Source organism: Camelus dromedarius, chromosome 12 (assembly GCF_036321535.1).
Source record: "Camelus dromedarius isolate mCamDro1 chromosome 12, mCamDro1.pat, whole genome shotgun sequence".
Lineage (NCBI taxonomy): Eukaryota > Metazoa > Chordata > Mammalia > Artiodactyla > Camelidae > Camelus > Camelus dromedarius.
The window spans coordinates 59,683,505-59,711,488 of record NC_087447.1 but is presented as its reverse complement, the minus strand read 5'-3'; the positions used below and the strand labels follow the sequence as shown (position 1 = coordinate 59,711,488).

At 39.4% G+C, this 27,984-nt stretch overlaps 1 protein-coding gene across 2 annotated transcripts in view; it reads left to right on the top strand.

Moving 5' to 3' along the window:
- Positions 1-27,777, top strand: part of CTSC (cathepsin C) — a 36,083-nt gene extending 8,306 nt beyond the window's left edge. The window contains exons 3-7 of one of the 2 annotated variants that reach the window (XM_031460523.2): positions 11,045-11,214; positions 14,131-14,286; positions 17,261-17,376; positions 22,514-22,645; positions 24,525-27,777. In XM_031460523.2, the coding sequence (XP_031316383.1) occupies positions 11,045-11,214; positions 14,131-14,286; positions 17,261-17,376; positions 22,514-22,645; positions 24,525-25,027 (1,077 nt within the window). In that variant the 3' untranslated portion in view covers positions 25,028-27,777. Of the gene's footprint in view, positions 1-488; positions 2,961-11,044; positions 11,215-14,130; positions 14,287-17,260; positions 17,377-22,513; positions 22,646-24,524 lie in introns of those variants that run through there. The other variant, XM_010990620.3, reaches the window with a different exon arrangement.
- The last annotated feature ends 207 nt before the right edge of the window (positions 27,778-27,984 follow it).

The following is a 27,984-nucleotide window of genomic DNA, read 5'->3' as shown; positions in this document are numbered from 1 at the left end:
CACTTTTCTTCCTAATTAAGGAGACACCTCTACCAGTAGAAAAGACAGACCCTGGTATTTGCTCTATAAATGAGAATAAATAGCCTTGTACCTGGAAGTATCGACCAAAGTAGCATTAAGCCTACATTTAGAATTTGTAAGGTATGCATGTTAACGTGTCTAGGTTGCTAGATTAGCCTGTTCCTTAAGTACATTTCAAAACTATATTAGTTTTGTACAGTAGCATTTAGTTTAAAATGCATCTGCATGTGCTTCTTGATCATGTTGGCTGCATGCGCAATACGTGTTGCTTAAGCATTCAGCTTTTGAGAATGGCAGCTTTTTGTGAATGTCTTAAATAGTATTGAAAAAAAAATGCCAGCATCTCAAATACTAAGTACTGGGTTTTTTTTTTTAATATATACTTAAAGAAATTAATATGATTAACTATTTTTAAGAGACAGTATGATCCTTGTTGGCTTGTAACTCTAGTTTTTATTGTCTTTTAGTTATTAAATAGAGCATCTGTTGAGGGGCTCTTTTAAAACCACAGCCAAAAGCAGACTTTGGGGCTAAGAGGCAGAGAGCAGCATGCCGCAGTGGACCTACCTACCTCTAACAGCTAGCAGAGGCCTCTAGCAGCTGCGGCCCCTTCTGGAGTCTTTGTGTGCATGTAAAATGCAGAGGAGACCTGGTAACCTACCTCCAAGGCAGCTGCCCTCCTGAACATGTCCCTGGAAAGCAGCAACCACCATGTTGGAATGTGAACAACTAAAGACTACGCAGGAAAAAAAAAAGGAAAATAATCTGGAAGTCTTAGGGGGCTTCACCACTCAGCCCTTGAATAAAAGGAACAGTACACAGCATGAGTTTCTTCCCCCTGCCTTTTGAATACTCTTCTGCTGAAATGACTTTTGCAAGGATTTGAGTTATTTGTTTTATTGTGTTCACCGTGCAAGTTTTACTCACAGTTAAATCATCTTCCCTAGTGCCTTCTCTTTCTCTAATTACCTTGAGGATCCCCAACACCTAATATGGAAAGAAAAGAAGGCTTCGGGGTATCTTGAGATGCACAGATAGGTCATGCGTGAGAAGGCGGTCCCCGGGGGGCATGTTTAGAGGAGGAGGCTATCTGAGAGAAGCCAGACTGCTGAAGGCTCTCTTTTTGCAGGTCACAGGCCTGCAGTACTGCTGTTCAGAAAGATGGTATGATTAATACATTTTGTGTGTGTGTGGTTTTTTTTTTTTTGACGACATGCCAGCCTTGTGCTAAAAATGTGACATACTTTACCTTTCAAAAATCCTATAAGGTGGATATTACTAGCTTCATTCTACTGAGAGGGAAAATTAGTCTCATACAGTCTGAAACTTAAGCTCACACAGTTTCTAATTGTAAAATGATGTAGACTCTTTGTCAAGCCTGTTTCACAAAGACGTATTGGTAACTGAAGGCACATTTGGGTAGATTTTTCTGGTGAATCCCAGTCTATAAGCATCACAAGTGTTAGTTCAATGTACTGCATTGGCTCCTGTTGAAATTTTCAGAGAAGAATTGGCTTGAAACTTAGGTTTCCTTCCAAATGAGGCTACTCACCTTCTTAGCCAGGATCCCTTTATTCAAGACAGAAATGTAGTTTCTCCTTCCCTTTCTAGTGCCCCAAGTTGGAAGGAGAGCTTTGTCAACTTCAAATGAAGTACCCTTGCCAAGTTGACTTTTCGTCATTACTCTGTTGTTCCAACTGATTGCTATCGTTTAGCTCTTTCCTGCTAAACAGCGGACACGTTTCCTCCTCAGTTGTTTAAAGCTGATTAGTATCAGCCTTTGTAAAGGAAAATGTGCAGCTTCACCTAAACCCTGTCTTCTGGGAGGACTTTTCTCCTGGATCCCTTGAATTCCTCCTTGCCTGGAGGATTCTTCATCTAGATAGTAGGTTGTCATCATTACTTTATTGGTTCAGATAATTTTTTGTATCATTTGAGAGATGCTGGTCTGCTGTTCTAGGAAGCTTATTTCTTATAGAAATGAAGTGCATCCAACTACTACCTGGATACTTTCTTCCATCCTGATAATTCTTTATCACTCAGGACTTTGATGCCACCTCTGTGAAATTCCCAGCTTCCTCTGTTAGTGGGAAGGATGCCAGTATTTTGGTTCCAGTTGTGCTTTGCAGGTCTCTCTGCCCTGGTAGTACTAACTCTGCTGTAAATGGAACCATTTGACAGTATGTCATCTTCTTCCAGATGAAAATGTGTATACCTCCTTGTATATCTTTACTTAAAGCACATACAACTTTATCTTGGAACTTTAGTTTGGAAAATTATCCATATTTCTCTTGTCTTCTCAAAGACTTTTCAGAAGTAATACCAGCATACACAGGATTAATTCTATTAGGACTCTAGAAACACAAATCAGGAATAGTGATATGTTTGTATTTTTTAGTTCTCTGTTCTGAAAAAAATCTGGTAACCTGCCTCCAGAGTTCTAGAAGAGTTGTGTATTTTCAAACCATCAGAATGTTAATATTGACAAAGCAACCAATGTGTAAAAGAATATATATATATTTTTTACTGAAGTACAGTCAGTTACAATGTGTCAATTTCTGGTGTATAGCACAATGTCTCAGTCATGCATATACATACATATATTTGTTTTATAAGAATATATTTAATACGAAATTTATAATCACCCCTACTAAAGTGCTTTGTTTTCCTGTTTCCTTGAGTAACTTTGCGTCTAAATGTTTGTTTTGATTGTGGAAGAGCAGACTTGGGTACAAAATTGCAGATATGTGTGTCAGAAGGCACCATAGTAGATTACTGTTAGCATTCTCTGTTGTAATTGCCTGTTTGTCCTTCCCTCTGGTCTCTAAACCCCGTGAAGGCAGGGGTCAACTCTGTATTACTGACCATTTTATTCCCTATGTATAGCACAATATGTGATAAATAATAGGCCTTCAATAAATGTTTGTAAAAGAAAGAAAGCTGGATAATTTATCATTGTGTTGCTCTGTTGTTTCATTGATGTGCTTCTGACAGTTTTGTTACCTTTGTGTCTGGAGAGGCTATGGTGGACCTCAGGCCAGGTTTGTTAAATGACTTTGTAGAACAAACAGATGAGATGAGAATTTTTAATTTTATTCTGCTTATTTATTTACATTTCATTTTTGTGTGAGGCTGTACAGGCTAAGATAGGGCTCAAAGTTAAAAATAGGAAACTTCTAACTTTCAGAATTACTCAAAACTAACTTAGCTGTCAGGGGAAGTAGCGAGCTATATCTGTGACTGCTGTGGTTCCCCAGTGCCTGGGCAACCAAGGACTCGAACTGGCCTGGGATGTTGAGGGTTATGCCCTATGAAGTGCAGTGAGAAGCACCAGCCACAGGCTGGAGCAGATGAGCCCTAACGTTTCTTCCATCCTCACAGTTGAAGAGTTTATGAGTAAGTGAGGAATGAGCCAAGGGGCTTTGGCTACCTTGTTGACTGTTAAATTGCTCTTTTCTTAACTAGTTCTGAAACATATTTTGGTTTAAACTGAGTATCTTTTCAGCACCGGAAATACATTTATGACCCTCCATTTTCACATGTAAGGCTAATTGCCGATTCCTTCACTAACATGCTGGAAGCTATTTTGTTGCAGCCACTGCAGCAATTTCCTCAGTTCCATGATTCATTAAAATTCAATTTTTAAAATAAATAGTTAAATCTAGTTAGGCAGAAAACTGGAACTAATCTTTGAAACTGACATAGGGAAGTTTGTTTCCAGGGAAAGATGTGACACTCTTGGATGAGTTGGCAAAATATCAGTTTAGTACAAGGTGCCTTGTTCTTCTTGGTCACCACCTAATGGCTTCATTAGGCAGACCCAACAGCAGAGGGAAGCAGTCAGTCTGCACTTATGCAGACATATACAGTAAACAAAGGGCAAAAAATTGAATAAACATTCTTTGTTCCACAGTACTCCTGGAATAGAACCTGCCTACATATAAAGTATATAATTAAATCATTTAAGTTCATGCAAGGTGCTCTTTTCTGAAATAGTGAAGGAGTTTGATGGATTAGACCTAGATAGATGTCCAAATTTATTATGTATTCCACAGTCTTTATGGGTACATTTAAAAAACTATATACCTGCACTGCAATATTAATATGTTTGCTATCAAACATATGAAATAATATTAAATGATTAAATAATATTTATTTATTGTCACAAAATGTGTCCTGCCAAAATGTATTTCGTGATGACATTCTTTCAAAACAATATAAAAGTATGCTTCATTTTCATGATTTTTGTTTACAAAAGCAGCATAAGGATTTCGTTACTGAAAATTTTCATTACTGTCAATTTTCAAAATATGGAAATAATTTTCTAATTAACATCTTTTAAATAAAGAATTTTAGTAGTTTTGACATAGTTTTGTTAAAAGTATGAAAGTGTCACAGGTTTAGTGTTTGGTGTTAAGGATGATGACAACTTAATGGGCAAATTTTAATTGAAACCTGTTGCCTTACTGATAAAAAGATTAAAGAGTGAATACCACAGTGATAGAACTGTTTCAAAACACCTGTTTTCAAAACTTATTTTTTAACCTGGCTGATGGCTCACTTACCAGGAATAGGGCAAATGCAAGCTTTGTCATTTTCTTATGTTTTCTTGTATTTTCATCATTAGTTTTTGCAAATGTGGTTTCTTTGCAAGTGTTATTTTAAGCCACTTGTTCAACTTGTGTGAGTTAGCTTAATTAAATCAGATAAGTGCACAAGTGAATTTAAGCAGGCTTGTGTAGAAGGGAGTATGCTGTGTCCTAACCATTGCATCGGCAGCACACTGCATGGAGCAGGTGAACATCTAACTTTGGAGCTGAGTGTGGTGTCAATGCTGCTTTGCCTACTAAATGATAGTGGAAGTTGGTTTTTACTTTATTTCTATATTACAAATACAAGTAGAAATTATAAGATTTTATTTCTATTATCTTAATAGGTCATTTTCTCGTTTTGGAAACCACTGGTTGACAGGATAGACTCCATTATCAATTGCTCATTTGACAGTTTGGGCTAGAATATAAGTTCTTTGATGGCATGAATGAAGTCTTAAACAACTTTGTATCCCCCATGGTAACAGATGGTAGTGTTTATATTGTTACTTGTTTAGTGTTTAATAACTGTTTAAACTCTTCAAACTTCAATGTCCTCTTTCTCCTTGGTAGGACTCCATGAAGCAGACATCATTCTCATTATCAGATGAAGAAATGGAGGCTCCCTAGTTGTGACTTGCTCAAGGTTACATAAATAAGTGACAGTACAGGGATTTAAAGGGCAAAGTCTCTCTCACTAAACTGTATTTTTCTCATAGCCAGTGCACTACATAAAAGAAATGTTCAAATATTTGCTAAGTATAATCAGGAAGACAATGGAACAAAAGGTGTACATGATTTCCCCCACCCCCAATGTCAAAGACAGTTGAGAAAGAGATCCAAGATAAATAACTGAAGTTCTAAAATATCCCAATCTTTTCTCTTTTTTTAATTGGTTAATATTACCAGGTAATTGAATGGAATTGCATAATTGATAACATGAGTGGGAAATTGAAGAAGGGCAGTTTGGAGAATGTTTGGCAACCCAGTGGTAATTTTTAAGAAGCAAATGGATGGTTATTGAATCCTAGTGGTTTTCTAAACTTAAGTGCTAGCATTTGGAGTTTCTTCAAATTTTATGAAATTATCTACTCGGTGCAATAGAAATTGGCATAAATGAATAGAGACTTAAATTATCCCATCTGTGCAAGCCAGTATTGAGAGACTGATGTTTATATAAATAAGACAAATGAAAACTCTTAGAAAAAAATTTTGGCTACACTTCAAGCTGGATAGTGTGGGCAAAACTTCAACCTTTCATTCAGTGATAATGTCAGAAATCACATAAGATATATTTTACAATAGCAGGTAAAATGACAGATACCTTGAGAACATTTCAATCAAGAAAATAATAGGGGCACAGTGTGTGGTCCTTTCAAGTTAAGGTACTGAGTACTTGGCTTCTGGAGGGGTAAATACTCTGTTCTACTAAGTTGTAGCTGTCCAGCACAGTATTGTGGCCCTCTCCTATGTTTCATAGGGTGATTCCAGGTTCTACAAAAAGACCAAATTATTTTAGGTTAGGAAAACTACAGAATAATATAAAATAAACATGTTCAATGGAAAATAATTCCTTCCATTTAATGTACAAGAAATGGTACACAAGTGGATGGCCATCTCTGAGTACATTTGCTTGAGTTGCAACAACAAAGACAGCTGTAGTTTTCTGGGATTATTTAGTATTACTTAGAATATATAAATACTCTATATAAGTAAGGAGTATGTCAAAATTAATTATCTACCTGCCTTTATGAATAGTAAATAAGAAATCTACAGATGTAAAGACTCTGCAGGTAGGAAGCTTGAAGGGATATTTTGGAACTTTCAGGTCAACTTAAATCTACCGATAGAGAGGAAACTTAACATTTCTGAAATAATACCAGGAGTCAGAACTTGGGTCTCTGTGATATCTTGGAAGAATCACACTTCCATTAATTATAAACTTCAACTTTTTTTCTGAGTATCTTGTGTTATTGTTGAAATAGGACTTGGTGTTTGTTGTTCTTTCTATTATGTATTCATTTATTCACTCATTCAGTAAGTACTTGCTGCCTAGTGCCAGTGTCCTAGTGGCTGAACAAACAAACAATCCTGTTCTTATGGTGCTTATGTGGAAAGAGCAACCCTCAAGGTCCGCTGTGAAAGTTAAATGGGTTAGTATATATAAAACACAACCTGTGAGGCTGAGTCTGTTATCTCCATCCTGATTTTACAGATGAGGACATAAAATACAGAGTGGATAGGTAACTTACTCAGGGTCACACAGCCAGGAAGCAGCGAGCTGGATCCAGTCTACTTGGTCAAGCCTACAGACCATGTCCTTTACCTCTGCCCTGTAACAAAAACCAAAAATAGTTAAAAAAACAAAACAAAACAAAAAAAACTGAACCAGCCAAGATAACATAGGTACCTGAACAGTGGGAAATGAACATTAGGGCTGCTGGAGAATTTAGGTGGCCCTTAAAAAAGGATCTTAGGCAACAATCTGGATCTGACTCATGAGTCAGTTAATTTCCAACCACCCTGCCTTTTTTTTTTTAAGGGAAACAGCGAATAAAGCAATGATTGTTGTAACCTTTGAACTCATATTTTAAGTCTCTCTTCTCCATGTAACTTCGCAAAGTCACTTTTCTTTTCCATGAGATAAAATAATGCCTGTCATCCCAAGGAATCATTGTGAGGCTCACATGAAATAGAAGCAAATGCTTTGCAAATGGGGTTTTAAGCACTTCTCGCATGGTTTCTAAGTGTCTCCTCTTGGTGCTTTTGGCAATTGACCTGCGTGTTTTACTTCTCTAGCATCTTGTGGAGAAGACAGAGTGTATGAAGAAGAGGTGCCTGGTGTTGGGAAGAATGCTTGGTTCTAGAAGTCCTTGGTTATAAATTCTAGTTTGACCACCTCCTTTAGGTCTTTTTGTTGTTGTTCCCTGAGATTGTATTTTCTTTATGTTCTCTTGAACTTCTAAGATTTATGAGTCATCTCTGTAAAATGTTTATAAAGTGTGATCTGATATATAAATGTTAAGATCCCGTAGTTCTGTAATATCGATGATAAAGGGTCTAGAGGTGCTGAACAAACACAAGTGGTCGGGGACTGCAGCCAAGTCAGTCATGCTCCAGTGATTCCCCCTCCAAGCAAAATCACAAGTCAGCCTTTCCCTCACAGGGGAAGTTCATTTGGTGTTAACCGTCATGGTTTTAACTATGACTCAGTTGTGCCATCTTGGTGAACAAAACCACACTGACAAGAAACTTGGGGCCCATTTCTTCTAACTTGAATGCCCCTAACTCTTTTGGTACGTTGGGAAAGTCATTTCGTCTGTGGTCTAAATTTCTGCTTAGATGGGGAAGTTTCCCAGGCTTCTCCAAGCACGGTTAACTTGCTGAACCCATGATTTTGGTTCAGGTAAATAACCACATTATTACATGTTTATTTATTTTGTTGAATTCTGAACGTCTTAAGGTCTGGGGCTGCATCAATACATATATGCATGCATGTCTAGCACCTAGCGTGATTGATACCTGGGAAATATGTGACCAATACGTACTTGATAATTAAATGAAAGAGCTTAGGAAATACAAAATAGGTTATATAAATGATTGTTTTTTTTCAGGGAATGGAATCAAAATCCCAGTCCGACCAGCGTTAGCAGCCTCTGGCAACATCTGGACCATCCCTCGTAGGTGTCCCCTTCTAGGCTATGAGTCCCATTCTTAGGAAATAAGAATATTTTTTAAAGTGATGCATTTCACAAGATTTACATATCTATCTCCATTTTGTAAATAACCAAGAAAATTCCACCCAAAGACCCATTTCACCTTTCTTTCCATTTTTTAAGTCATTATTTCGTAAAAATTTTACTTATTTGCATTCCATTTAAGTACTGTCTTGTAATTTGTGGTTTTTTCCCTCTTAATATACCATAGGTTTTATTATTATTATTATTATTATTATTATTATTATTATTTTGTATATAGAGGGGTCAGCAGACTTTTTCTTATAGGGCTAGATAGGAAATGTTTTAGCCTTTGTGAGCCTCCTGGTCTCTGGCAGCTCCTCAGTTCTGCTGAGCTGGCATCAAAGTGGCCAGAGACAAGATACTATAAACAAGCAGGCCTGGCTGTGTTCCAGTAAAGCTGTTTATAAAAGCAAGCAGCCTTCCCCAGCCTAGGTTGCTCACCTCTTTCCTATATAACTTGTATTTATCATTTAAAATGTTATACAGAATTCCTTTGTGTTATTAAATGTTCAAGTATAAAAATAACTAATAACATTTAGGATATTTTTGTTTTTAACTTTTCTGTTCTATACAGAACATGTCCTAGCATTTTTTTTTTTTTTCATTTGTGTGTATTTGACGATTTCTATGAGGTAGCTCTGAAGAACTCTCAAAGTCTGCCCGACCGCTTTCTAGTACAGCAGCGGTGCGGGGAGCAGTGGCTTAGCCCCGTGTGGCCTGCCTGCACCATATGAGGTCACTATTATTTCTGACCTATAAAAATCGCAGTTCCATGTAGTTCAGCGTCGTAATTATAAACTTGATTAATATTTTCACATAACGCATGCTCTAACGTTGCAGCTTGATCAGATCCTGGGTCTGTATCTCAGTGTTCCTTATCCCGAGTTGAGGCTTTCGCAGGCATTTGAGGAGTGGTGAGTCAGACGCTGGCTAGAACAGGGATTCTTGGCTAGAGGCAGGGAGACGGGCTTCACAGCAGCATGAACCCCCAAGATGGAAGCAAAATGCATGTATGTGTAGCCCCCAGTAACTTATCCTGTGTTGCTCAGTAGGCAGTGAGTCCCAGGATTCACCTGGTTCCTTTGGATTCTGAGGCTGTGTATTTTTACCTCTGTGCCTAACTATGATTTGAATTCAGATTCAGATGCAGTAAGGTAATTTTACCTTTAAGTGTAGTTTAGCCCACACTTCCATCTAAACTCAGGGATTAATCTGTCATGGGTTTTATTAAGTCAAGTTTTATTAGAACACACTGTAGTTTATTCATTTATGTATTCCCTTTATGTATGTATACATAAATCCCATTTATGTATTCCTGTCCACATAGCAATGGCTTGAATGGTTATCACAGAGGCCTTATAACCTGCAAGCCTTAAAATATTTACTGTCTGGCCCTTAAAAAAGAAACTTGCCAACCCCTGCACACAGGTGAAGTAGTACCCCTCACATTGGATCAGGAGTCCACAAAGGACAGGCTGGGGGCCAGAACCAGCCTGCTGTGTGCTGCTGTGAAGAGAAGCACTCAGACACAGCTGCCTGCGGGGCCAGTTTGTGTTGTCTCTGACTGCTTCTGTGCTTCCATTCCATTAAATTAGGGCAATGCCTGAAATTGCACTCAAGTCCCTTCTTAAAGAAACCTAGCGTGCATTGTTTCCTTTCTTCCTTCCACACTCTTCCCTCTCATTCTGGATAATGTATCCCTCTTCCATGAGGAGATATTGTAACATAAGGGGTTTTAGGCTCTGGAGCCAAAGCATCTGAGTTCACATCCTGGATCTATCACTTGTTACAGCTGACCCTTGAACAAGATGGGTTTGAACTGAGCAGGTCCACTTCTATGCAGATTTTTTTTTCTCCTCAATAAATATGTACTATAGGATCCATGGTTGGTTGATTCCTCAGATGCAAAACCAGATAAGAAGGGCTGACTGTAAAGTTATACATAGACTTTCAACTGTGGGGTGTCGGCGCCTCAACCCCTGCATTGTTCCAGGGTCACCTGTAGCTATTTTTCAGTGTTAACATTGAAATAAGACAAAGGGCTGTATTAGTGACAGAAAGTGGAGAGGGTATTTCATAGTCAGGTTACTTTAGCTCCCTTATGATTTAGAATATAAATTGGGAGGTGGACAGAAGAAAAGTTTGATTCTATGGAAAATTTTCACCACTCATTCTTGTATTTTGCTGGAGTGCATCTTCTCTGAGTGAAAAACTCAGAAATAGTCTGACAAACTGAGCAGAATTTAGTTTCAGCCACTTAACAGCTCTGTTACATTAGATACAAACTATTTATCCTCGCTGAACTGAGCCTCCACTTACTGGCTGGTAAAATGGGGCCTTTGGCGCTGCCTCTTTGTGGGCTTACTGTGTGGATAAAATGAGGTAACTCAGGCAGATGCTCTAAAAATGTTAGGTTTGGTTTTTTCCCCTTGCCTTTCATTCCCCAGAAGTGTTTTGCTGTATAAATTTTGCTTGGTGGTCAATGATGCTAATCACAGAAAAGCTTGTTTCTCTTCCTTTTCTAGAATAATTCTCAAAATGTAACCTCTCAGGGCAAGGTTTTTGTTTTGGTTGGCAGAGGCTGGTCCCGAAGGTGAAACGAAAAAGGGGTATTTTTACTGTGAACAGGTGACCAGGTAGCAGACTCGAGAAACACCGATTGACTTGGCTCTTCCTGACCTTACTTGATTGCAGTATGAAGAAGAGGGTGGCAAGGTAACCAGTTACTGCCACGAGACCATGACTGGGTGGGTGCATGACGTGCTGGGCCGGAACTGGGCGTGTTTCACTGGAAGGAAGGAGGGAAACACCTTTGAGAATGTGAACGTGAACACAGCACCCCTTGAGAGGAGTCTCCAGGAAAAGTGAGTTGTCATAAATGAAAGATAATTTAGTCTTGTTTTATAGTGTGTGTAAGTATGTGTCTATATTAATTCTTGGAAAATTTAATTTGATTGTATAAAATTTATTTGACTTAGACACATAAGCCATGTTATGCACAACTTTACCGGAAAAATACATGGATGTAACTGAGAGAAGGTATTTTTTCAAAGCACTCCAAAAGTAACGGACCAGTGATGGCTTTAAAGAATATTTATGTAAAGGACCACCGAATTGCAGTGACTTATACAGAAAAAGTATTTTATTATTGCCATGTAATAGTATGTTGCGTAATACTTGTGGATACATCTGTTTATGTTGCAACAAATGTAGGCGATGCTAATTGTACATAAATTTTAAACAAGGCAATAAATAACTGAAATTAAAGTCCTTAGTATTTATGTAGTGTATTAGTTTGCAGAAGCTGCCATAGCAAAGTTCCACAGACTAAGTGGCTTAAGCAACAGAAATTAATTTTTTCCCAGCTCTGGAGTCTTGAAGTCAGAGAACAAGGTTTCTCCTGAGGCCTCTGTCCCTGGCTTGCAGATGGCTGCCTTCTCACTGTGTCCTCACACGGTCACCCTTCTAACTGTGTCCTAATCTCTGTTTCTTATGAACACACCGGACATCTACGATTAGGGCCCACCCATATGATCTCACTTTACCTTAATGTCCTCTGTAAAGGCCCGTCTCCGGATACAGCCACATTCTGAGGTGCGGGAGGTTAGGACTTGCACACGTGAATTTGGGGAGGACGCAGTTCAGCTTAGAACATGCAGTGAGTGTTTTTGTTGGGTTTGGTCCTGTTTAAGTAACCGTGAACCACACTAGAGATTTCAGACTTTATTAGTTTAGGAGGAAAAGATAAATATTATGGGTAGCAACTCTTCTGTTTTATTTGGTTGTGGAATCCACTGAGAGTGTACATGGACAAGGCCGCCAAAGCCAGGCCACACTGGCAGCGAATGACCGCACTGGAAAGAGTAGGGGGACATGAGTTCAAAGAGGACAAATTGCATTTGTCTGGAAAGTACCCGCCAAGATTTAGAATAACTCATCCCCTCTATTTTTGAATTGCTTGGCTTGACTTGATCCTGGAGCAACCCGTTTCCTATGAAGCGGTTCGTTTTTCACCCTACCATTTAGGATAGACTGTGTACCACGTACTTTCCTGGTACTTCAAACATTGCCGCATTTCTGAAGACGCTGCTACCCGGAGTCCTCAGGGTCTGTGTTGCTTTACTTGTAAAACCAGCATTTGGGACTAAATTACCTTTAAGGTCTCTTTCCACTCTTAATGATCTGTCTTCCCATAGTAAGATACATTGTTGTTCATCTCCTTGGATCTTAAACGCTAAAAGTAATGGTGTTTAAGGCCTACTTTGTCGTCACTGTACTGCACATAGCACGTGATGTTTTGCTGGATGTTATGATAAAGCAAGGAAAGTACGGCTAGTTAGTGCTTCTTAAATATTTAGAGTTGATGAAATAGTGATTCTCATTGGTGGAGAATGTTTCAACATATATGTTTACAATTTAAAATTTATTTTGTATCTAAAGAAACAACTGTAACTTGTTTTTGTTGTTGTGTTAGTGTTGTCAGAAGTATGATACACAGTTTTATAATCTGTGTTATACAGGTGCTTTTCTGTCTCCACACTTTACAAGTGGGAAAGAACTTGGATTAAAATATTAAAGCACTGTCAGTGTGGTTGCACATTTTTGTTACTGTTTTCAGTGCTCCCAGGTTCATCAAAATATTCTCTCTGTGAACATCTAAATTAAAAGAGAAAGAAAAGTCCACAATATGCCTAAGATGTTACTTGCGTTAGGTGTATCTTGCTTTGCATAACTGAATATTAATGAAAGTCTTGGGTAGTGAGTCACACTTAAGCCACAGAGTCCTTTTTTAGTAGAAATAGCATGGTGAATTCTGTCATTCCTATCACCTGGCACATAGGTGGGACACACGTTTAAGTTAAATGAATAATCACCTCCCTCAGTTTATTTGCTTTGTAAACATGCTCTTTGTGCGTTAGATTTGTTCACATCTGTATCTAAGCATTTGGCATCAGGGAACCAGTGCAGGATTTAAGTTACTGTGAAGCATCTGGGGATCTTGTTAAAAATGTAGATTCTGATTCAGGTGGCTTGGGTTGGGTACATAGCCTGCATTTCTAGTAAGCTTCCAGGTGCTGCTGCTACTACTGGCTCAAAGCCAAACTTAAGTAACAAGGATATAAACCATGTGGAACAATTTTTTTTTTTTTTTGCCTCGTGGTTATAATGCTTGCCGCTGCGTACGGTTCTGCTGTCCTCCCCCCTTTTGTATTATTGCAGATTTTAAAAGGTGCATTGTAGAAATTGTAGGGAGTGGGTGACAGGTGAAGATCCTATGTCACCACTCAGAGATAACCATCCATGGCTGTGTGTACTTAAGGTTTAAATATATATGTATGCTGTCACTACGATTGATTAATTAAACGCCTCTGATAGTCTGCTTTTTTTGTTTAATATCGTTTGAACATTCTTCTATGCCACTAAATAAGCTTCCAGACATTTTTACTGAATAAACTATATAGTAAACAAAGTACCATCATTTATTTAATCAATCCCTTATCTTAGAATGTTTCTGGATGTTCATAATCTCTCACTAGTACAAAAGTGTTTCCCAGAACATCCTTATACATCCATCTTAGTTCACTTGTACTGTTATTGTCACAGGACACATTCCAATTCTAGGCTATGAATACAGATATAGAGATTGATATATCGAGTTGCCTTCCTGAAAGATTACACCGCTTCCCAGCTAGGCCAGGAGCGTTAGAGTGCCTGTTATAATGGAGTCTTATTTACATCCGCGAAGGGTGAATCTGCAGCTGTCTTACTTTTGTTGGCAGGTATTCTAATAGGCTCTACAAATACAACCACAACTTTGTGAAAGCTATCAACGCCATTCAGAAGTCTTGGACTGCGACTGCATACAGAGAGTATGAGGTTCTTACCCTGAAAGAGATGATTAGGAGAAGTGGTGGCCACGGCCGGAGAATCCCAAGGTAATAAAGCACATCTCTTTATCACTAACAAAGGTGTTTGTGTTGCTCGATCTCCTCCCTTCCAACCAGCCCTCCCTGGGTTGCTCACTATTTTACTGGTCATCCCAACTTAAACTCTTTATGTTATCTTTCCTCTGACCGTCTCCCTCTCCTAGTCATACATACTCTGATGTGGAGAACATCAGTCTTGTTTATGGGTTTTGCTTTCACGGCATCTGCCACTTCCGTTATTCTCTTTCCATTTTCTACACTTTGGCTTAGAGCTTTGTCACCTCTGTCCTGTGTTATGGGTCAGCCTCCTGCCTTCTGTCTCTTTGGTTTCTTCCCCACCCTGTCCCCATTCTTAGCCATTCTATGAAATACTGCCAATTTCATCTTCCTCTACCCAGCTGTGATTTGGTGACTGCCTGTTGTCTAATGAATAAATTTATCCTGGTGGTAATCAAAGCCACCTAAATTTCACCATGACTATATTTACTACCTTGACCTGCTTTCAAACAATATGACAGTTACCAAAAACTTTCACATACCTCCTTTCACAACACTTCCGTTGCCTCAAGTACCCCGACCTTGCCTATAAAAACTGTCAAATTTGGACCTGTAAAAAATATCTCAAAATCCTTTCTCTGTTTTAAGTTCAGCAGAAGATGTTCCATATTTATCAATGTACCTCTAGTACCCTCAGCCAGCAGTGGTATTTCCCATCTTTAACTTACATACCCCATGGTGTATTTCCCAGGGAAAATACCATTCTTTGAATTTATGTAGTCAGGAACTCGGTAGATTTCTTTTATTCCCTCAAAACTATAGCCGGGTTTAGCAGAGCATATAGCCTCTTAGTATTTGTGACACGGCCAAGGATATGCTTGTGATGCCATACTTTGCTTCAGGAGAAACTGATGTTAAGTGAAGGATAAGAAAGCCAATCAGAAGCTAGTGGGAGTCAATACATTAAACAGATAGATTTTTTCTCTTAATACATGGAAGCATTTTCTAATATTCAGAGAACACAGTGAGTATTTCCCTGATAGCTTTAGAGTTCTTGGTTCAAATTTTATTGTTGAAGCAGATGACTGATCAATTAATGATTAACTAAAATGTATTGCTAACTTTTTCATCTGCAGACTAGCAGGCCTGATGATATGGTATTTTTCAGCTGTGAAACTGTATGGAGCTTTTTCCTGCCCAATGGATAGTATCCTCTCATAATTCTCGCTTTGCCTCACAGGACTGCCTGAGACAGTGTTCCTCAAAGCGTATTCTAAGGAACGACTAGTCTGTGAGAGGGTCTGGTTCATCACAGGTGGGAAAGGGAACTTACTGTGTCCCTTTTCAGATTCACCAAAGTGGAAGAGCCACCCTGTGTCTGTATGAGTCAGGAAGCTGAGACCAGCTCAGTGTAATTGCAGAGGAGCACCCGGAGGAGGTGGCGTCAGTGCTCGAGCCTAAGAGACCCTGGCTCCTGTCTGGGGGATCTGACCTCAGGCACAATTGTTCTGCCACGTGTCACGTTCCAGGTTTCTGAAGGCGCTTTTGTGCTTGAATCTCTTCTCCCTCTACCCAACCAACCTTGATTTTAGAGAAGGGCCGGCTTGACAAAGCCCTGCTTTTAAGGCTACTGAGTCCCCATAGAAAGTTTAAGATAAGGAGATAGAATTAAGTGAAGTAAGAAATGTTGAAGCAGATATTGTGGTCCAGCTGCCTGGTTTTCAGTATCATTTCTGCACATAAATTAGTTTTGTTGAAAGAATCCAGTGACGTAATAGAAACTCTCAGAGATTCTTAACCTGAGGTTTAGAAACTGTGAAACTGCTGAAATTACAGAAAAACTTACAGTTTATGGACATCTCTCTGAGTTCAGAGCTTTTTCCAGATTCTTAAAGGAATCTAGACCCAAGTGATTAAGAGCCAATAATGTATAGTGTCTACGATGTCTGTAATTCTCACTTCTCCACCACGGGCTCCTCTTTTGCTGTCTCCATTTTCACACCATTGAGCTTCAGTTGTCACGTTGCTTTTGTTTTGTGTGTGTGTGCATTGGTGGGCAAACCCTCTGCCTCAGAGGATGTTAGGAAGGAGGAACTTAACGTTTAAATTGCCTGTTTTTTGCCAGACGGTCACTTAAATGTATCAGCATCATATTCAGTCTTAAATGATGGTGGTGGTTCTGGTAGCTATCATCATAATAGCTTAATAATTTATTAAGGACGTACCAGACACAGGCACTGTTTGAAGCACTCGTTATCATTATCACATTCAATTTTCGTTAACAGTCCTTTGAGGTAGGTATGATTATTACCCATCTTAATAGAAGTTGATCATAGTTTTGTGATGTTAAGTTCTTTGACGAATGTCACACAGCTAGTAAGTGGAAGCCATTTGTAGTCATCTTTGTGTGTCTTACTTTCCAACCATGTCGTATAAGGTGTAGTTGTATCATGATGAAGCAGATTCGTCTGTTGTTTATGGAGATAGTCTGCCTACTTTTGTTTAGGTTTTTTATTTCTGCGCCTGCTTCACTCCTCTATAACCACCCTACTATCATCCCCATCTCCTGGGTCACATATAAGTAATTCCTCTTTTTTTCTTTAAATCCTTTGTAGGCCATCTTCAATTTCCCAGCATCTGTTTTCTTGGTCAAAATCTGTTAAAGGTTAGAGAAGGCAGCTAGTTAGGCATTCTAAAAATAGCAGCAGCACCATACAAAACCAGTATCATTTCACAGGGGAAAAAAAATCACTAGATTCTGAAAAAGAAAGGAATAATTTATATAACTTAGTTGTATAATTCACACATTGTATAATAGATACATTATTGTGTAAGAGACACATTGAAAAACTGATGGACAAGTGCTCTTGGGGTCCAAATCTACATCCTAGTTAGCCAAGTGGTTGAAATCATGGAATTAGAAGTTAGGAAATCATCCTCCAAGGAATGACTGTATAATGATGTAATATGTCTCTTTCCATCGTAGGCCGAAACCTGCACCAATAACTGCTGAAATACAGGAAAAGACTTTACATTTGCCAGCATCCTGGGACTGGAGAAATGTTCATGGTACCAATTTTGTTTCCCCTGTTCGAAACCAAGGTAAAAAAAAAAAAAATCTGATTTTTTAAAAATTAATTCATTTTGAAATATTTATTGAACATTTACTGTGTGCCAGACTCTCAGGTAGATTCTGGGGATACAGAGATGAAATAGGCATGATCCACTTTAGTAAAGAAATAGGAATACTCACTTCTTCCTTTTGTATCCATGACAGACTATGGCAATAGAGAATCTCTCCAGCTGAACTCAGCATTTCTTCAGTATCTTTCTCAGTATATGTTCCAGGGAGCTAGTGAAATTAGAGTGCTATGTAAGCCAAGCTCACTTGCCCTTGGAGTCAGAGAGACTCCTGTAAAAACAAAGATTTGCATGCAAATAAAATTAGTCTCCCGCCTGCAAGTGGTTGGCTGGAATCCTTCTTTACTACCTGCCCTCCCATGCTACCCCCTGCCACTCCCCCATCATTTAGTCTTTAAATTACTAGAGGAGTCCAGAAATGGAACCTTTAATTTTTTTCCAGTAAAGAAGATTTTTTGAGCTGTGTAAGGACCTTTTAATTAACTTTACGTGAGGATAGGACATGTGATAGTAAGTATTAACCCAGCTTCCTGAATGGCGGCCTGGAGTCAGAGCCCAGAGCCCAGGTTTACCAAAATTATCACCGTAATTGCATTTTACCAGTTGTTTTCAGAAATCGGATACAGTATGAGTAGATTTAATAACTCTTCCTCTAATACACTTGATAGCAAATTATCTTATTGTCCTAAATTTTAGCCAATAATGATTAGAAAATCATTTACACAATACTCATGTTCATTACTTCTAAGCTCACTTTGAAGACAATTATAGTACACGTGACTGATCTGTTACTGTAAAGTGGACGTAGTATTTGCTGTCTGGAAACATTCTGATTAGTGTCTCCTGAGGGGATTATAAATTAATAACACCCAAAGATAAATTGTGCTTCCTCTTTCCTAAAAATCCAGTGATAATCAGCCTCTCCCACTTCTCCGCATTCATCACCAACCCTTCAGTTCATCCTCGCTGAATTCTTGCAAAGTGTTCTGAATGTATGGAGCTCTGAGTAGGTCTTACAGCAGCAGTCAGCAGGGTTCCTGTCCTTCCTCTGACACCAGAGGTCTCATCTGACTCTGACTCTGGAGAAAGTGTGGGTCGTGAAATCCTCCCCTACCTTTTCTTTTCTGGAGAGGGTTTCTTTGGAAATGAGAGAAATTTGAAGGTAATTGAGATGTGAATGGAAAGTCAATTTAAAGGGTAGAGGTTAAGAGAGGATTAAAATTTATTCTATCATGAAACAGGTTTCGTATCCTTATTGGAGAGGATTAAGTGAATGCTGCATGTCAAGTGTTGATTATTGAGGGCCTGGCCCATGGTTGCTCCTGCTGTGTTACACATCTAACATGTCAGGAATTTTTGTTTAACGGCTGAGGATGTAAAGACTAACACCGCATGGTCCTCGTCCTAGAGACTACAGTTTAGCAGGAACTACAAGCAAAACATTAAAATACAATGTGATAACTGCTTTAATACGATGTTTTTAAAAGTTCATTAGGAGAAGGTTGAAAGAAAAGTTTAATTCCACTCACTTCCCAATCGATAAGATTGATTAGTGATGAGATAATAATTCAGTGGAAGGAAACCAGACTTTCTAAAGCCAGATTCTTTGTCATGATTTTCTTGCTGCTTGGTAAAAGGTATTATTGTCTCCAATATTCCATATTGTTTGAATGTTATAAAGATGATTTGTACAGACATGGGCAATTTAAAAACAGAGGGCTTTGATAGATTAATTGCTTTTAAACTGATCCCTCATCTTGTCAGTGACTTGAGAAAATGATGTACTGACAGGTTCCTCTTTTGACTTTATTTTTGGTTTTCTGTACTTTTGATTGTGAAAAAAAATTTTTTCTCTTCCTATTAACTGGGCTACTTGGAAATTTCCACTAACTTAAGAACGCCAGTGTCCTATATAGCCCTGAATTCAAAATTACCCGCAGTTAAGGGAATTCACAACTTTTCTCTGTTCAGAGAACAAATCAAGAGTAATGAAAAAAATACACTGGGAGGACAAATGAATTTTTACCTTTATGCTTGTTAACAGCTCTAAGCACTAGCCTTATACCTAAGATTTACTTTGACATGTGAGAGGGAAGAAAGCTAAGAAATTGGGGGGGACAAAAGAGCATTCTTTGTTCTTCTCACAGCTATGCCATCTTTATTCATTATTGTATCTTCAGGAGAGAAAGGGATTGTCTTTCAGTCACATTAATTAGGAAATGCAGGGTGTTTTCCTAACATTTACAATCTAGTTCACTTGAGGCATGTTCTAATAACTGTTTATACTATTAGAACTGGAAGCCAGGGGTCTTAAATCGTCTGCTTCAGCCTGTTTTGCATACAAGATAAAAAGAAATGCTGACAAGGTCAAGTGATGTGCCCATAGTCACACAGAGAAATGACAAGGGGGTGGGGGTGGTGGAGAATCCTGGCTCCTCACTCCTAGTCGGCCAGGTGTGTTCTCCACTGTTGGAAGATGAAGCTGAGTGGAGTTAAAGCATGTGAGAATCACATTATCTACTTGAGAGTGGAAATTTGATTACTGCAGAGCTCTGTCTGGACCAGATCCTCTTTGTATTCTTTATTGCCTCATAGACTTCTTAAGAAATAATGATCCTTTTAGAATCTAGAGTCTGGCCTTGACTTTTGCAAAGAGGCATTAATTACCTTGTCAGCTGACATTCTGGGAACATCGGGGCCTTGAGGAAGGTTATCTCCTTTCCTCATTCCTGTGATTTCTCTGTTTTTAATAGCACATTTTGAGCCCTTGAATGTACGTACATGTGGCCTGTCCCTTCCATGATGCTGGATGGTCAGATGTTGAGGGTTTAATGGTCAATACCAAAAGTGATTACTTCTATGGCTGCCATGGGCCAGAAATGCTCAATGGCCAAACTGGGGTCATTTCTAGACTCTCCTGAGATGTTATTTATTAAAAGACCCTGATGTCTCATTAAAAAAAAAAAAACCCTGGCTTTGGCCATGTACTGTCACTTATCTACTTCTTTGACATTCTGTCATTTGAAAGAGGGGCCCTAAGGATAGAATTATTTGGATAATTTCAAAAATGAAATGTACAGTTAATGTACAGTGCAGTTAATTTTGGTCTGTCTAGTAACTAGATGACAGGGAAAGGAAATTTGAAGAGTCTTTGAAGCAGAAACCAATCTATAAATGGAAAAAGGCACTACTTCTGTATTCGGAGACATTTAAACACTAGTACCTTCTATCCTTTAGTTTTGTGACTCTGCACAGCTCATTGCTTCTTTCTGAGTCTTAGTGTGTGCATTATCGAGTGAACAGGTTATACGCTAGATGAATTCCAAGGCCCCCTTCCAAGTATTTCTCTTCTAATCTGCCTAATTTAGGTGGTCCCTCAGTAGCAATAGCCATATGGATAAATCTGAAACACTTATGGGGAGAATTCTGGGGACCATCAGAAATGGCAGCAGTTAAAGGGTAAGAGGGCTCTAGTAGACTTCAGTCTGAGACCTGTGGTGTTGTTGAACTACTCAGAGAAGGCTCACAGGAGGGTCTGGGGGCTGCCTCCCTTATAGCTTAGAAACCAACATGGACTATTCCCATTGGAATAACTTTCTTTCCTGGATATAAGTATATATCCAGTTGTTCATAACTTGACTCTTCTTTCTACAAAGATGCATTGAGTTCCTTCACTGCATCAAGCACCAAGGTGAAGAAAACAGATTTCCTGTAAATTTCACTGTTAGGTTAAGGAAAATGGTATTAAGTCATTTAAGTAGAGTTTAGACTGTTGGAGGCTGAGCACAGAGTATCCTGGCTTTCCTTTACGCTTGGTCGGGGGACATGAGTCAGTAGCTGTCTGGAGAAGGGAGAAACAGCGCCTTTCATATTTTGAATGCAAAGTGTTCTTCTGACTACTTTTCTAACTAAGGAAGATAGTCACTAAATTGCTAATGAGAACAAAGGCAGCCTTCTCTTTATATACATGAGTTTTTTGACTTGCAGCATTGTCTGTTCATTAATCTTACTTTATGTGCATAAGGGAGTGCTCACCATTCAAATAATTTGTTAACTAATATATTAGTAAATTGAATAACATATCAATTTCATTTAATACCAATGTCTTGGAGCTGGTACAAGCATCTCTCCACGTAGAATTTGTATCGGTAGCAAAGATGAAAGAGGCTATGTAACAGTAGAGATATTAAAATTATGTTCAGTTCTTTCTAGAATTGTAACAAGTGCAAGTCCCAGTTTTGCTACATACATGCCATATTTTATTCTATGTATTTATTTCTTTTATTCACACATATTGAAGAAACATAGAAAAAATAGTATTTTTCACATAAACTACCTCATAAATCATTTTTTCTCCTTGAGACAGCAACTATATTCCTAGCATATGCTTCTAAAATTTATTTTGTCTTTGCCAGAGCATCCAGGAATTAAATAAAGCTGTTTTCTTTCCCCTTTTCCCCCTACCTGCATCCAGCTACTTTTCAATTTATTTTCAATTTCCCTATGTCCGTCTGCCTTATATCTTTACTTCCTTATTAGCCACCTTAAATACCACATTATATTTACTCTCTTACTTCCTTGGGGTTTGTTGTATTTTGCCTCCTTGACCCTGGTTGAATCCAGCTCTCCACAATACCCATACCTGAGCCACTCTTAGGGTTAATTCCACTCAGCGAGTTACTTTAGAAAATGCTGCTCTCGAGATATTTAAAAGTTTAGCTCATATTGTATCCCTCATAGCTTTCTCTCAACTTGGTGGCTCAGAGCGTTGCAGACGTAAACCATTTCTTCATTGTTAAGAATACTGTCAAATGCTTTGCGGAAGTTAGGAGGGTTTTTTCTTTTATTCTCCCAAAATATCCTCAAGGAAAGCCCCATATAGTAATGTTTGCCTTTTAGTGAAAAAGCTGAAATCTTAATGTTTGCTGGTAAGGTCAATAGTGCTTGTCGATTAAGTCTTCTTTACTGTGCTGATCTCACAAACAGCAACGCTAAATATAAATGTATCAATCTGTCTCACCCACTCAGGGTTTTCTGTGGTTCTTTTTGAGTGCTTCAAAGGTCTCTTGGGTTATATATCTTTCTTTTCCATCACCAGCCTCTTGTGGAAGCTGCTACTCATTTGCTTCTGTGGGGATGCTGGAAGCAAGGATCCGTATACTAACCAACAATACTCAGGCCCCAATCTTGAGTCCTCAGGAGGTTGTGTCTTGCAGTCAGTATGCTCAAGGTAAGTGTTGTTCTTCAGGCACTGTTTACCTGTGTGTAGTTGGCCACTGTTGGCAAAGGCAAAAGGATGAGGAGGTAGAGAGAGCATGCTGTCTGGGATGCAAGCTCTGGCCCTATCACTTGTTAATGAGTGGCTTCTCATGGAATTCAGTGCACCATCCAGCAAAATGTCAATAATTGCTGTATTTTGAGTGAGCACTGGCTCTTAGGAGCCTCTTACATATATCACCTGACAATGCTCAAAACCTGGAAAGAGTAGCTATTATCCTGTTTATAGGCAAGAAACAGACATGAAGATGTTCTATAATATTTTGAAGGCCACTCAGCTTCTAAGCATGAGTTTCAGTTCCAAATAAGGTCTCAATCCAAAACCTAATTCTTATTAAAATCATACTAACACTGGTTTCTCCCCGGAAGGATTTGACATTTTTGTGTGTAGGCTTTGAGAGCAGACCGTATGTAAGCTATGCGGAAAGCCCAGTTGCCACCGAGTCAGGAAGCAGCGTTCTCATTTCAGTCTGGGTTCCTGTCAAGCCCAGATTTGCACACTGGGAAGTTTCTTAATTCATCAGTGAAACAGTGAGTGAGCCTTTCATTGTGACTTCTAGGCCCTGTGGATTGTGAAATATCAAGACAGTCCTGAACCCTCATGAAGCTTACAGTTAAGTGAGGAAAATAGATATTAAATAATTATAAGAACAATGAAGGAAAAGTAAAGGGTCATGGGTGCGTATAAAGGCATACCTCATTTTATTGCACTTTACAGATACTGCATTTTTTATTTATAAATTGAAGGTTTGGGGGACGGGTATATAGCTCAATGGCTGAGCACATGCCTAGCAAACACAAGGTCCTGGATTCAGTCCCAGTACCTCCATTAAAAATAGGTAAATAAATAAAAAACCAATTACCTCCCTCCCAAAAAATAAAATAATAATAAACAAATGAATTATTAATTGATTGATTGATTAATTAATTAATTAAAGGTTTGTGGCAATCCTGTGTCAGGCAAGTCTATCAGTGCCAATTTCCCAACAGCACTGGCTCACTTTGTGTCTGCCACATTTTGGTAATTCTTGCAATATTTCAAACCCTTCCCCAGTCAAAAGGATTATGACTCACTGAACACTCAGGTGATGGTTAGCATTTTTTTTTAGCAATAAAGCATTTTTAAATTAAGTTACATGTATTGTTTTTTAGACATAATGCATACTTAATAGACTACCGTAGACTGTAAACATGACTTTCATGTACACTGGGAAACCAAAAAATTTCTTTGACTTGCTTTACTGTGATACTTGCTTTACTGTGGTGGTCTGGAACCAAACCTGCAAAGTCTCTGAGATATGCCTGCGATAGGGCCAGGACTGGAGGAGGGGTATGGGGACTTGATCTAGATTTTTCTGCAGGAAGTGGTCAGAGAAGACTTCCTTGAGGAAGTGTCTGGCTATGTAATAATGACAATAGTAGCAGACTTTTATTGATTTTACGTGAAGTAACTAATTTAATCCTATAAAGAAGGTACTGTTGCTATCTGTATTTTGCAGATAAGTAAACAGAGGTACAGAGAAATTAAAGTCTTCACACAGTTTTGGATTTGAACTTAACATAGTCAGGCCTCAGAGCCTCCCACTTAACCACAAAGCTACCTTTCACATCAGATGCCAAGTAAGTGTCTGTTAAATAGACAGAGATGACAGGGTGATCAGCTAGATGGCTAATGGATGGATGAACAAAGTGGTGTTTAAGCTGAGAACATTGTCTAGGAGTGACATAAAGAATAAATCATGGAGCAGAAAAGAAAAAGTATGAAATGGGACAGTTTCTCCTGCACCACTTTCTAAGAGAGGGTAATAACTCTGTGTGTTATCCATCCTTAGGCTGTGAAGGTGGCTTCCCATACCTCATTGCAGGAAAGTACGCCCAAGACTTCGGGCTGGTGGAAGAGGCCTGCTTCCCCTACACAGGCACTGATTCTCCATGCAAACTGCAAAAGGACTGCTTTCGTTACTACACCTCCGAGTACGGCTACGTGGGAGGTTTCTATGGGGGCTGCAACGAAGCCCTGATGAAGCTTGAACTGGTCCATCAAGGGCCCATGGCAGTTGCCTTTGAAGTCTATGATGACTTCCTCCACTACCGCAAGGGGATCTACCACCACACTGGTCTGAGAGACCCTTTCAACCCCTTCGAGCTGACCAATCACGCCGTCCTGCTAGTGGGCTATGGCACTGACTCAGCCTCTGGGCTGGATTACTGGATTGTTAAAAACAGCTGGGGCCGGGAGTGGGGTGAGGATGGGTACTTCCGGATCCGCAGAGGAACCGATGAGTGTGCAATTGAGAGCATAGCAGTGGCGGCCACACCAATTCCTAAACTGTAGCAGGTACCTCCCAGCATTTCCTGCTGACCACCGTCAGCCAGGAAAGGAAACTGACTTATTCACAGACTGCAGGCCTTTACAGTGTTGCTACTGCAAGATCGAAAGATTACAAATAGATTCCTATGAAGATTTGTGCCTTTAAAATTAAAACTGCCTTTGATTTTTAATATACCTTCCCATTAAACACCAGCAGACTTTCTCCTAAGTACTTGATTAATTGAATTTTTTAATGGATGATGGTGAACTGTGAAGTAATGGATTTTGCTAATCATTTGTAATTCAAGCAGATGCTATATATTTTAAAAAGTCTATGTGAAAGCACAGGCTTATTTTTAAATTGTACAAATCATGAGAAAATATGGCAATGATTATTACATTTTTTTTAAATTTTGTAAATATTCAAGTGCTGTTATGTATTGTAGAATTTATGTATGTGCTTAAGAGAATTTTTACTCTTGACTCCTTCAGTCATATTCACTTGTCTCACGTAAATACTTTAAAAAGGAAAATCATTGCAGAATATTTCAATTAAAAACAAAATTTATGAACCTTTACAATAGGAGGGGGTATATGCAAATAATGTCTGGTGAACCCTAAAATCATCTCCTGGATATCTGATGAGCCAGAGATCATAGAGAAAAGAAACAGAAGTTTTAATAAGAGTCTGGATATTAGTTAAACTTTCTTATGGTGTATCTGGCATTTGGAAGTACTGGTTAACCTTTGTTGTCTGAGCAGTGATAGCTTAATTAGCAGAACATTAGAAGTTTAGATTTGGTCAGATGGTTGGGCTTTCCAAGGGATATTTCACAGTGATATGAAACCTCCAGGCTGAGTAAACAGCACCTATTAGAAATGATAGCTTAGGCAAAATCAGGTGAACTAGGCAGTCAGAGCTCTAAAACATAAACAAGAGCCACAAGCCTTTCAGAGCTGAGAGGGACCTTAGAGATCATGCAATCTAACTTCCTCTTAACTAGAAAAAGAAACGAAGGCTTATCGAGAGGGCAGGTGACGCATCCAAGGTCACACAGCTGGCAAATGAGGAGTCTTGATTAGAACCTAGGCTTTCTAAGTCTAGTTGTCCTTTTGTGCCTTAGACACTGGGTCTCTGCACTTGCCACCAGAGTGTCCAAAAATCACCAGGGAGACTAGGTGCACACTTGGAAATTTCACGTTGACATGTCAAGTCTCCGAGTTTTGTCTTAAAGCTCATGTGCTTTCTGTATGGCAGGTCACTACAATGACAGATTGACTCTTCTTAGGTGAAGTGTTATTCCAGGAGTTTGCCTCATGTTCAAAGTGTGGCTTCTTGGGCCTCGGCACACTGCCACATACCCTTACCCTTTTCACCACGTGGTGACAAAGCAGACACTTGCATGGCAGGCATAGCCAAGAGTCCTTATTATCTGGAAGGACTCCAAAGAGGTATATTTTCTTTGTTACTCTTATTGATTGAATGTAGTTACAATCCTCCTTTATGCCTTGTTGCTACATCAAAGTGTAAACAGACTTTGAAATCAAGCAGGACTTTTATTTTCCACTAAAATTTATAAAGATACTACCTATCAGCTTCATAGATTTTATTTACCAGGTGAGCATGAGCCTATCCTGTGGTCTTTGCTTGGACAGCGGTCAGCTGACACATGTGACAGCAAGTCAGGGAGGTGGAGGGTTCCGCTGCTCTTGCACAAGCTCGTGAGGGCCCTGGCTGAGCTCTGAAAGAAGATCATTGCTCAGATCATTCATTAAATACTCTAGGAAATATAGGTGTGGACTTGACTGGCCATGGGAGGCAGGTCTCACAAACATGATTAGTGGAGGACAAGTTTGAAGAGGACCTAAGTTTTCAGAGACTGCAAACGGGATTGCCCAGGGAGCTCAAGTGACCCTGCCCTTCAACCGGCATTTTTCTGCTGGGGGAGCCCTCCTCTTCCTATTGCTCTACTGCATCAATTTGACCCAGGGAAAAGTGAATGTGAGGCGAGAGGAGGGCTGTGTCCCAGGTCTCGGTTGAGCCCCTGCGATGTGCCCCACCAAGTGTGGGTCCTTGGCTTCGCACAGGAAAGAATTCAGGAGTGAGCCACACTTGAGTAAAGGTAGATTTATTTAGAGAGATACATACTGCATAGAATGTAGGCTATTTCAGAAGGCGAGAGAAAGGCCATGAGGCGCGGGGGTTGGGTGCTCAGGTTAAAGTAAAAGTAGACACACACTCCACAGACAGTGCAGGCCGTCTCTGAAGACAAGGGACTGAGACAAGCGGCCACGAGGCAGTGTTGCCAGTTTTTATGGGCTCGGTAGCTTCATAACCCAACAAGTGGGAGGACCATACCAACCACCCTGGGGAAGGGGCTGGGATTCCCAGCAACTGGGCCACTGCCCACTCTTTGACCCTTTATGGTCAACCTTGAAGCTGTCATGGCGCATGTGGGAGTGTCACTTACCATGTTAATATATTACAATGAGCATACAATGGGGCTCAAGGTCTACTGGGAGTTGAATCTTCCATCTTGGTGTCAATTGCTGTGTCATTCCTTGCATGGCTGTGCCCTGCCCCAGTCCTTCCTGTCTCTGTTTCATCCACAGTGGTGGAATTCGTTCAAGATGTTGACTGAATGGAACATCATGGTTCCTCAAACCTTGTGATTAGACTGTTAACCTGAACAAAAAGTAGCAAGTTTCATTCTTTAAAACTTGTTTGTACTGGTGCTAACAGAACATATAATTAAAGTCTGTTGAGAAATTGAGCTCTGGGGGAAAAATGGGTTGGGAACTCTGGCTAACCTCCCCTAAGACATTCCTAGAAAAGCTAGTGGTAATGTTCATGGATGATACCACTGGCCACAAAGAAACATGAGCTTTAGCTGGGCAGTCTAGCACAAGCATGGTCCTGACCCTGGTGCCTTTGGGCCTGGGTGAGATTTCTGGCTCTGCCACAATATCCTTGGGCAATT